The sequence below is a fragment of the Sebastes fasciatus genome, chromosome 20 (assembly GCF_043250625.1).
Source record: "Sebastes fasciatus isolate fSebFas1 chromosome 20, fSebFas1.pri, whole genome shotgun sequence".
NCBI classification, from domain to species: Eukaryota; Metazoa; Chordata; class Actinopteri; order Perciformes; family Sebastidae; genus Sebastes; species Sebastes fasciatus.
In genome coordinates, this window is record NC_133814.1 from 27,049,085 (window position 1) to 27,061,502 (window position 12,418).

Below are 12,418 nucleotides of genomic sequence, written 5' to 3' on the forward strand. Positions count from 1 at the left end.
TATTACCTTATTTAAAATAACATGAACTATTAAAGGTCTGCCTGCTGTCTCTGTGTGTGTGTGTGTGTGTGTGTGTGTGTGTGTGTGTGTGTGTGTGTGTGTTATAATACCTAGCGTCCGTCTGGGCCCAGTAAAGGTCAGGCTGACGGGTGTAATATCTCCATGTGAAGTGAGTTGTGAGAGCTGTGGTCGTAACTGTACTGTAGGTTAACCTGATCACTGAGGATCTGAATGAACTGTCTGATTGGAGGTACAGTACGCGTGGTTTAGAGGTTGTTTAAAAAAAAAAGCTTTTAAAATCCCACCTGGACAGACGGGTATTTCTTTTTAAAAAATTATTTTAATGTTGTTGTTCTTTGACATTTTTAACATTCAGGGTTTGCATCCCTGCATTTTATGTGCATGATGTTCTTATAATTTTTTTTGGAAAGCACCTTGTAACTCTGGTTCTGAAAGGCACTTTATAAATTATTAATATTATTTTATTATTATTATTATTGTTATTATTATTATTATTATTATTATTATCATCATTACTATTATTATTATTATTATTAGTAGTATTAGTAGTAGTATTATTACTATTATTATTTTATTTTATTATTATTAATATCATTATTATTATTATTATTATTTTTATTATTATTATTATCATTATTATTATTATCATCATTATTTTTATTATTATTATTATTATTATTATTATCATTGCTATCATTATTATTATTATTATTATTACTATTATTATATTATTTTTATTAATATCATTATTATTATTATTATTTTTATTATAATTGTTGTTTTACGTTCAGTAATAACATATTCTAAACACAAAGAATTAAAAAAAATATTTACACTCAATTATTTGATTATGTATTAATCTGTTTGATGCAACATATTTTATCTCCTTTATTTCTATTTTCTTATATTTCTTTATTCTTATTCTTATAAATATATATATATATATATATATATATATATATATATATATATATATAAGATGAACTGTAACATCCTAATTACCTTTAAGATGGAGTAAAAGTATAAAGCAGCATAAAATGGAAATACTCACATAAAGAACCTCAGAATTGTACTTATGTACAGTACTTGAATAAATGTACTTAGTTACTTTCCACCACTTCTGCACCTGGACTGAACCAACTAACCAAGAAGCTCCTCCTACAGACCAACCAATTAATCAATTAAGACAATTAAATAATATTTCTATATGAAAATAACAAAAGTATTTCTAAATTATAATTTGAATTGTACTAACACAAAAATATTAACAGTATAGATAATTTTGGGTGCTTAAAAAAGAAAAGAGAGAGAAGAAGAAACAATTAAACCGCCCCTCTGTGCTCTGCTCAACATGGTACGATCCGATTCCCCTCCAGCTTAGCCCATTGGAAGCTAAGGGACCAGCAAACATCTCCTCAATCAAAGTGAAACTAGGAATTCATTTCAATGGAGCAATGAAGTAATGAAGTAATGGAGTAATGGAGTAATGGAGTAATGAAGTAATGGAGTAATGGAGTAATGGAGTAATGAAGTAATGGAGTAATGGAGTAATGGAGTAATGAAGTAATGGAGTAATGGAGTAATGGAGTAATGGAGTAATGGAGTAATGAAGTAATGGAGTAATGAAGTAATGAAGTAATGGAGTAATGGAGTAATGGAGTAATGGAGTAATGAAGTAATGGAGTAATGAAGTAATGAAGTAATGGAGTAATGAAGTAATGGAGTAATGAAGTAATGGAGTAATGAAGTAATGGAGTAATGAAGTGGAGGTTATTCTATGGAGAATGTGAATGATGAAATGACTTCCTGTCAGCAGGTGAGCATGCTAAACTAACTGTTTGATAAACATGCTAGTGTTAGTGTGGGATGTGTCCCAACATGCCCACCGCAGGTTCACCAGTCTGTAGTGATGTGGAGCTGAAGCTTCAGGAAGCTTTTCAGCAAATTGGTTCGTTAAAGGGTTCATTTCATTTCTCTCATCTTCATATGCATGAAACCACCCGGTGGTCAAAGAGTGTCAAACAGGCAGATGTGATGTGTGCTATTCTGTATTTAGAGCCAGTAGAGGCTGTTGGGAATGACTATAAACAATATATTACCATGTAATCCATTTATATCTATATAAATATCATATCATGTCTATTTTCTAGTAAGTATATCATGAGTATATAAGATACATTTATAATAAACTGTAATTGTGTTTTGTGAGTAATGCATCTTAAGTGTGACGTCATCGGTCTAAAACAATACAAGCCTCATACGCGCATTGCGGAAAACGCGCTCCGAAGCCTCTGCACAACACGCAACATCACTAGTGTTATTCAACATTCATAGGAGTCTAGATTGATTACATTTGACCCAGATATCAGGATGAGCTGTATATATGTATATACAGTATATGTATATAGATATACATATATAAATACTTCATAATTCCTAACATTAAAACACTTTAATATTTAGTGGTTTTACAGGAAGCTCTATCCTGTGACTTCATGTTTTTAACCTGTGAAGAGAAGCAGGCTAGCTGTTTCCTACCGCTTCCAGTCTTTATGCTAAGCTAGGCTAATAGCCTCCTGGTTCTAGCTCCATATTTAACACTCAGACGTGAGAGTGATCTTCTCATCTAACTCTGGAATAGAAAGTGAATAAGCAGCATATTTACCAAAATGTTAAACTCTCCATTTAAGTAAAGGAGTAATCTAATTGTTTTATATCATAGATCATAATTCATAGTTTAACTTCCCATTGAAGTGAAGTGTTGACGTTATTGTCTGTGTGTAAAATCCAAAGTGTTTAGTGAGCGTTGGCGCTCGGTGCAGGGTGACCCAGAGCAGTTCTCTCCAGTGCTAAGCTCTGCTCCGCTCTGTGCTATCAGCTGCATGTCGCCTATCATCTGCAGGATGCTGCATGCTATTAGGATTATCACACGGTGGCAGAGGACCAGACGAGCCCCCCCGGGCGCTTTGATAAAAGTGCAAACCGCTCGCTCTGCTCTCACAGAAAAGCTTTTTGTTGCTCGTCATTCTGGCAGGACGAGAGGACGTGGTGGAAACAGCAGAGCGGCTTAGTGGGTGAACTTTTCAAACCGACGCACGGCGATCGGACCGAACGGGGACACGAAGCGGCTGCTCCTCCGTGATCGAGGACACGCTGGAAGATCTCAGCCAATCTCTGCAGATCAGTGTGAGAATAAATGATTAACCCTTTATCTCTCTCTGTTTCTCTCTGTGTGTCTGCAGGCGGTGGAAACTAATCTGGCCTCCAAAGACAGTCACTGGGTGTTTGTGAATGAGGTAAGACGCTCAGAACACGTCACACTGAACTCTGTCTAACACATAGTTGGTTGTCTCTGTTATTTAAGGCCAGACACTCCAGGTAAGAGCTGGTACATTTACAGATTTTGGGCTATTTTGCTTCCATAACACGTCTTCTTTCAGACTAGTGGAGAGAAAACATTTATTTTACTATTTTGCATCTGTAGATTTCTCCAAAAGTTTCCATCAGATAACGCCTCATTTGCATATTTAAACATAACATATCAGAAAACTTGTAATACAAAATATAATTGTCTTAATTAAAGCCATCAATAATAACGCGTTTTAACGCCACTAATTTCTTTAACGCATTAAAGCAATTTGCTACCGGGATCAGTTTTAAAGCTAGAGAGAAGATACGTAGAAGATACGAAGATAGGTTTGGAGGCTGACAGGCTGTCTGGTTCACAGGATGTCACCTGGAGGAGGAAGAGAGGGAGGGAGACGCTGGGATCTTCTGGGACTTACTCTTTTCACAAAAATAGAAATCTATAGTCACATTTTAGTGATCTGATTATTATTAAAGACTAGGGCTGTCAAAGGTAACGTTACAAATTCATTTTAACGCCACTAATTTCTTTAAAGCATTAACGCAACTTGTCATTTTTAGATTGTAGCGGCTCAATTTTAAAGCTAAGGTGAAGATCCTGGTATCATAGTAAACTAGAAAACCTGATGAATCCATCGGTACCAACCATGTCAGACTAGCTTGTCATGAAGGAGGTTAAGTAACGCTCCAAACTTACACTTCATTTTGGCGAGGAAAAACTGTCATGGCCATTTTCAAAGGGGTCCCTTGACCTCTGACCTGAAGATATGTGAATGTGTGAGGGTTTATGTCCAACAAAAAGTAAAATAAATCTTAAAAATAGTGGAAAAATTTCCAAAAATTTTTGAAAAAAAAGTTTTAAAAAAAAAGTCTGACAAATATTCAAAAAAAGTCTAAATTTTTTTTTAAAAAAGTAAAAAAAAAAGTCTGACAAATGTTTGAAAAAAAGTTAAAAAAAATGTCCGAAAGGAAGGCAAAAGAAAAGTCCGATACTGGTATCCTATGAAACCATAAAACCTGATGAATCCATCGGTACCAACCATGTCATACTAGCTGATGAGAAGGAAGTTAAAAGACACTCCAAAGTTAGGTTAAATTTTGGCGAGGAAAAACTGTCATGTCCATTTTCAAAGGGGTCCCTTGACCTCTGACCTCCAGATCAGTGAATGTAAATGGGTTCTATGGGTACCCACGAGTCTCCCCTTCCCATCATAGTGTTATAAGCTCTTATACACTCAGTTTATTTGAACTAATTCATGTTTATTTCTGATTCATGACTAGAACAACTTGACACACAGTTCTATGCTATGAGTCAGTAGATTTTCTCCTAAATTTCACCAACAGTTACGGTCAGATAACGCCTCATTTGCATATTTAAACACAACATTTCAGAAAACTTGTAATACAACAAAATAACAGTCTTAATATAAGTAGTGATATCTATTAAAACTTAGAGGCCTATATTAAAACAAACTCTGGGATCTGTTTAAAACAAAAGCATTGATTGTTGTTATTGTTTCCTCGAGGAGATAAAAAATGCAAAGATGTTTCCATTGCTTTTCTTCTTTGTGAGGACATTAAATGGTTAACTGCCCCTTTGACAAGTCAACCTAGTGAACCAAAAACTCAACTTTAAAGAGGTTTTTCTCCTCACATTTTTGTCAACTTGTCATCGTGCCGGATCCGAGGTTTGTCGTGTGCTCGTCTCCCGTAGCCACGACCTTTTGTTTGTTTTACGAAGGCCCTCTCTCGACTCCTGATAAACCTCACCGACAACGTGACGGAGACACTTTCAGGCACCTTCAGGCTTTTTATTTTACTGCTTACAGAGTTCAAATGTTGTCGCTCCTCAAATCAAACAAACTACACAGTTAATGGTGCGACTCTAAATCTCTCTCTTTAAACCCCGACGAGGTCACGGCACGCAAAACAAAACACGCTGAACTCAAGGTTACAACTTCCTGTTATAAAGACATAACTGCATTAATTATTTTTTGAAGCAGAGCGGAGGACAAAGGCTGCACGGGGACTTTGAATAAAAACAGCCACGACTCTCCCCGCTGGAAGTCAAATTGAAATGAGTGGGGGTGAAAAGAGAAAATGACAGCAGCCTCCGCCACAGCTGGGACTGTGTTAAATCCCAAAATACTGACGTCTCCGGAGCGACGCAGACCGACTCCTCAGACTGACTCCTCAGCTCGGGCCAAGTCATTTCTTATTTTTTTGTTTCAAATCATTTTAATTCCTCGCTCTGTTTCCAGTATCACTATCCAGGCATCTTCCCAGCCAATTAACTGAGCTGACAACAGTGTTAACAGCATCATTCAGCGAGGAGACGGAGGGGAGCCGTCATCTGCTGCAGGCTGAATACAAAAAACCTCCCCGCTCGCTCTCGGTGCCAGATCTTCTTCAGCCCGTTTGTTTTTACCTCCCAGCTTGGTGCCAACCTCCTAATCCACTTAAATTCCACTGCTTTGTTTCAAAGTCATCATTTAACTAATTACACTCTGAGTTTTTAATTAACCAGAAAGAGTGAAGCGGTGTTCAGGGTCCCCGGAGTCGCTCGTTCGCCAGCCAGCGTCTGTTTTTTGGCACGATAAACGGTGTTTATGATCGGCTCTTTTTTTTTGATAAATGTGGCCGGTTTCCGTTTCAGGATGTGAAATGTGAGCGTTAGTGTAACATCTCGTACCCGCTGAAGGAAGAGTGTTTCAATCATTCAGAATTATTCAACTATATCACCGCTTCCTTTCCTACCTCCTACCTCCTACCTCCTACCTTCTCTTCTTCCTTCCTTCCTTCCAACTTAAGGATAATTTTGTCAACAAACATTGTGGGGACATTATTAGTTCATGGACAAAACTATGCAGAACACCTTCAGGCTTTTTCTGGTGCAAAACCATTCTGATGACGATGTTTCATTGGCTGAACCGGACTTAAAGGTCCTGTTTGTAACTTCTTATACGTATAAATCAATCCGGGTCGGTGACCCATGCACGCTCGCGTGTGTCTCCGCTGTTCAGACTCAGACTCCAACACAAACTACAGTGAAGCACCAAAACCTCTTGGTTGTATCTAGTGAAGCTGTTAAACAGTGTTGGCCGCGGTCGGAGGACGCGGGGGAGACCGTAGCTTTGGTCTCCAGGACCGGAGTCTCTGCTCCTCTGCTCCTCTGTCTGCCTTCACTCACACACCGCGCTCCTTCTCTCTCTCTCTCTCCACCTCTCACGTGCATGCTGCTCACTCCACACTGCAGAAGAGTTAGTTTAGCTCTGAGAATATCTAGTGAATGTTCAGTGGACGTTTGTGCAGAAATAACTGCTGCAGCTCCTCCAGACCAACAGAGGTTTCCCGTGTCTTGTGAAGTGACGGGGCTCCGCAGAGAGAAACGTTATCGTCTCCCCCGTTCCCTCCGGCCGCGGTCGGGAGGCTGAGGCAGGAAAAGCCAACACTAGGATCAGCATTGATTCATGGAGAGACCTTGGTCTGGTCAGCTAACATTACTGCCAAGCAGCTGAAATATAGAGTGATATTGTGCTTTTAGCTGACGTGTGTCTCCTCACTGTGTTGAGCGATGCTCCTTCATGTCTATGTAGAGCGAGCACAAGCGCCAGCAACAGGACGCTGACTTTAGTTGACTTAACGGATACAGGTGAAGCTGTTAACAAGACATTATGATTCTTACTAACAGTCCCTTTAACGTAACTTAAATATCTCCCTTAAATAGCCTAACAGTCAAGCTTATTCATATAGCACTAAAATCAGGATAAATAAAATAAATATATAATAATAATAATAATGGATATTATTATCGCTGTTGAGCCAATCATTATCCCCGCAGGGGAAATTCCTCTTAACACGTTTATTATTATTTGAGTCGTATTTCAATCAAAACAGCATTTCCTGCCTCCAGTGTCTCAAACATCAGCATTTGATGCTTTCTGTTATAGTAAAAGATGGTAAATTAAAAAACCGGCGTCTCCCTCCCTCTCTTCCTCCTCCAGGTGACATCCTGTGTGGTTCAGCCGGTGAACCAGACAGCCTGTCAGCCTCCAAACCTGCTCACATTCTCCTTAAATACCCTCTCCCGTCCTGATCCTCGTCCCGCCCGTCCTCCCTCGCTCCTCCGAGGATTTAGCAGCGTCTGTGTGTAGCGTGTCACGGAGCTCAGACAGCTAACAGAGGTTGTTTCTAGTCCTGGATGGCGCCGCGCTGCGTCGAGGTGAGCCGAGGTGTCAGGTGTCCTGTCGACAGGTAGAGAGACCATAGACGAGCTGAATCCATTTCCTTCTGCTTCCTCTGTCTCCTGTCAGTCCTCTCTGCTCCCTCCATCCACAGCTTATGGAATCACTGGAGTCCTCTGATATGTTAAAGATGCACTGTGGAGTATTTTTAACATATATGTAGACTTTCAGTTTTTTTTCTGCATTTATTTATTTTTAAATGTATGTTTTTATTTATAAATTTCTTTAAAGAAATGTAAAAAGAAAATAATACAGAAATAAATAAGTTTGGGGGGAATAATTAAGGGGTGCAATGCCAAGGGAAAATTGTGCATAAATAAATAAATGAATGCTTGAATACATAAATAAATATATTTTAAAAATAAATACAAAAATACAAAAAACATGCAAAAATAGATACATAAATAAAAAATAAATTTGAAATAAATACATTTAAAAAATAAAACTAAATAAATAAATGCTTAAGTACATAAATAAATAAATACATTCAAAAATAAATTCAAAAATAAACAAATAAATACAAAAATATATGGAAAAATACATACATAAATAATAAAATAAATGAAATAATAAAACTAAATACATAAATAAATAAAAGGGAAAATTAAAGAGAAGTAAATAAATAAATAAGGGAATTAATATAAAAATAAATAAAGAAGAAAATTAAAACAGAAACAAGTAATGTATTTATTTTTGCATTTATTTTTTTTATATTGGCAGGTTCCGTCCTCCATATTGGAACAGCATAGCCTACAATTTTTAAATTGAACATTTTAAAAACTCTTATGTGTTTGCCTGTAGTGTCTCGCGTAGCGCCAACAGCACCATCATAGTGTTTGGTTTTATTGTACTTTGAGTTGTTCGTGGCTCCAGAAAGGGGTTCTGCTTCATGGTAAAATGAAAGAGAAAGACATTAAGCTCAAATGTTTTGGTCAACATGGAGCCTTTCTCTCCAGATGGTGTTTGTAGTTGAGCTCAGACAGCCACAGTGAGTTTAGGCAGAGCTGGTTGGCAGTATATTACAAAGTCAGGCATGTTGTCAGCTGCTCGGAGGAGACCGTCCCTTTCACCTGCTGCTGCTAACACAAACAACCACGACCAGACGACACCGCTGACGCCAATTAAACCGACCTGGAGAGAGAGAGAGAGAGAGAACAAAGAGTGGTAGTGATACAGTGATGAGAGAGAGGTGAGGACAGTAATTAACCAGAGGAGACGCTCAGTGGGAGGCAGTGAAGCCTGGTGGTTAGAGCGAGGCTGTGAAGCCGCCGCTGTCAGCTTCTTGTTTGAATCTCTATAAACTAATATTCATCCATTTTTATTCATCTCTGCTCCTGCTTGAGTATTTCTTTCTCTTAGTTCTCTCTCCTTCTGTCACTCACTGAAGGTCCTTTAAGACACAACGTGACAACGCCACCACTGGGCTCTGAAACACATTATTTCTAACGGCATGCGCCGTGCCAAGACGGCTTTTCGCGTCGTTAAGCAAAGCCCAACTTTGGGCGCCGCATGCTGTGGCGAGCGCAGCTAAAACATGAGCTCAAACTGCGCTGTGTCGCGAGTATAGACTGCTCTCTTCTGCCGGGAAACTTCTTTTTGGTGTAGCTCTATTATTGTCCGGCTGGAACAGAAGAGCTTATATATGTTGTATAGTTCCAGAAACAGGTTGAGATAATGGGGAGGGTTGGCTAGTACGGAAATCTACACTGAAGCTGCTCGCCACATTTACAAAATAAAAGCATCACGTCTTCACCAGGTTCTGTTTTAATTTGTCCCGTCTGAAACGTGTGAAGTGCAACCTGAAAACTGAAAGTAACAGAACAGATATAGAAGCATTTTATTCATAAAAGCTTTGGCAGTTATAGGTTCCAGTATGATTTATTTTTTTAAGCAGGTTTATATTTTTTGATGACGTGAAAGCAGTTATGAAGGGTTTTAAAAATCAACTAAATAACTGGTTCAAATATTGTGACGTCAGATTGAATAGTGGGAACAGACTGAGGTGACTGCGTCTGATGTCTGAAGTTATATTCCTGATTTAACTTTCCTGAAGCTAAAGCTGCAGTCGGCGAGATTGAAGCAAATATGATTTTTAAAAAAAGTCATTTTTATAAAACAGTCCTGACAGTAGTACATGCATTTTTCCCAATGACGCCCAAAACGTTCTGCAGATTTAAAGACACAAAGACATAAATGTTAGCAACAAAACATGCTATTGTTAATCCTGCTATGACGTTGAAACGTGCCAGAGTGCATCCTGACTTTAAATGACTTTATGGATTCACAAGAAGTAGCTGAATGTTGGAGTCACAAAACAATTCAAGAATATGAGGATACTAGTAGGACGGTGACGCTAGAGCAGAAATCAGAGGATCACCAAAGTCAGTGGGATTCCTCCGCTGGACATCACAGATGGGCGTACCAAATATTGTGTTAATCCATCCAACAGTTGTTGAGATATTTCAGTAACAGATGAAGATGTTGCTTTACTTTAAGAGGTCACCAGAGACACTAAAGATTATAGTTAGTCTGTCTTTAATATTAATTATGAACCTTGGATTATTTAAATTGTGTTAAATGTCTCCGTGGTGCATTCAAAGACCTGTCGACCAGGAAATTACCCCCACACAAAAACAAAAGAAAGGACAAAGAAAGGGCCCTCTACGAGCTTGTCACACACTGTTCTCGTCATTGTTATCCATCGGTTTGTTAAGGTCGTATTTTAATGTTAAAGAAAAGCTAATTACCTGAAGCACCTTCTAGACACCAGGAGTCGGTGTAGATGAGACGAGAGCGGACTCTAACCGTTAACGACACCAGAACAACTCTCTTTGAAATGCAAATCAGACGCTTTGTGAACAAGAGCGACATTCCAGTCGCTGTTAAACCGTCCGTCTGTATATCGACCAGCTGAATCCATCGGAGCCTTGTTTCCTCTTCCTCTTCCTCACCTCTCTTCATCACCTTCACACACACAAGCAGACCAGACTGATGGCTTGTTAGACTGCAGGTAATGAGAGCAGGGAGCTGCTCTGGCAGGGTGGATTAGTAGATAGAAGTCTGTTTGAAAAATAATCACGCTGATAATAAATGAACTCCAAACTGTGAGTTCATCTCATTTATTAAAATAAAGAGCAGCAGATTGAATAATGCTGCTCCTGATGTGGCCGTGAATTATGTTTTCATAGATTGCACAGAGGCAGCCAACTAGTTCAGGTTATTTTTATTCTAACAAGGTCTGTGATTGTCTCGACGGCCGCCCAAATGAATGTAACTCACATCCTATTAGTTCTACCCTTGAGAGAGAGAGAGAGAGAGAGCTGTTTCTGATGTTACACATATCTGTCATAATATCAGCTACAACAGAAGAGGCTGACTGTTAATGCTGAATCCAAACACGTATTTACAGGATGTGCATTTCCGTTCAAAAGAAAAGAATACATTTGGGGAAATAAATAAATAAAAATACATACATTTAAAATAAATATAAAATAAATATAAAAATAAATAAATAAATAAAAATAAATAAATAAAAATACATACATTTAAAATAAATATAAAAATAAATAAATAAAAATACATACATTTAAAATAAATATAAAAATACATACATTTAAAATAAATATAAAATAAATATAAAAATAAATAAATAAATAAAAATAAATAAATAAAAATACATACATTTAAAATAAATATAAAATAAATAAATAAAATAAATATAAAATAAATATAAAAATAAATAAATAAAAATGCATACATTTAAAATAAATATAAAAATAAATAAATAAAAATACATACATTTAAAATAAATATAAAATAAATACAAAATGAAAAAATTAATTTATGAAAATAAATGCAAAAACAATTGTGCTCAAAGTTAAAAGGTTGTTGGTTAAATGGGAATATGACATGACGAAAGTAGATGCTGCAGGTCAAAGGTCATCCTCCAAGTTGCAGACGCTCTCATGCTTGTTTAAGTCTGAACAGCATCAAACCGATTAATCTGTTTATCTGTCTGTTTGTCTCTCTAGTTAGTTAGTGAGCTAGTTAAGTATAGTTAGCTTGCCCAACTTGTTGCATCAGCTAACTGAGGGTTTTCATTTTATTCTTTAGTTTCCTCCACCTTAGTTTAGTGTTTATTTTCACAACGGCATTTGTGTGTGCGGAGAACGGGTGAAATCAACGTAGTCGATACAGGAAATCCCACCGGCTGAATAAACACAACACACTGACCGTCTCTCTCACTCGCTCTCTTCTTTACCGTCTCCTCCTGCTGGAGATAAATTAACAGAAAGCAGCCGATACCGAAGGTTTGCAGGCCTCAAACAGGTCCGAACGACGGGAGCACAAAAAGAAAACCAGAGCAAAGTCTTGTTAGAGAAATAAACGGATCTCAGTGCAGCCCGGTGCGGTGTCGGTGCTGGAGCTGAGGAGAGAGAGCGGCTGGTGCTGGTGGACGGTGAACCTCTAAAATATCCCCGAAACTGCATTTCAAACGGCGGTAACCTTGGCAACACGTCTATCCGTCCTCCGGTGCGCTGTGGGCGGCGTGCGGCGGTGCGGCTCTTCAGTGCAGCAGCAGCCAGACGGCCGCCTCGCCAGGAGGAGACGGTGAAAGAGAGAGTCGGTGTGTTGAGATGATTCTGGTCTCATTTGTGGTCTGATAAACAATAAATTCATATAACCTGGGTTGAAAAACGATGCAAACTGGTTGCCGTGGTGATGAACGTAGGAAAAACGAAGCCGTTTCTGCATCTTTAATCCATCTAGTCCAACAGTTGTGTTTT

The 12,418-nt window shown here is 38.1% G+C and overlaps 1 protein-coding gene across 5 annotated transcripts in view; it reads left to right on the top strand.

The window, feature by feature from the left end:
- The window catches only part of grid1b (glutamate receptor, ionotropic, delta 1b), a 533,969-nt gene that overhangs the window by 400,602 nt on the left and 120,949 nt on the right, over nt 1–12,418 (top strand). For all 5 annotated transcript variants that reach the window (XR_012591834.1, XM_074619402.1, XM_074619404.1 and 2 more), the window contains exon 5: nt 3,264–3,317. Coding sequence is in view for 4 of the 5 variants with exons in the window: in XM_074619402.1 (XP_074475503.1) it covers nt 3,264–3,317 (54 nt within the window). In the remaining variant the exon portion in view is untranslated. The remainder of the gene's footprint in view (nt 1–3,263; nt 3,318–12,418) is intronic.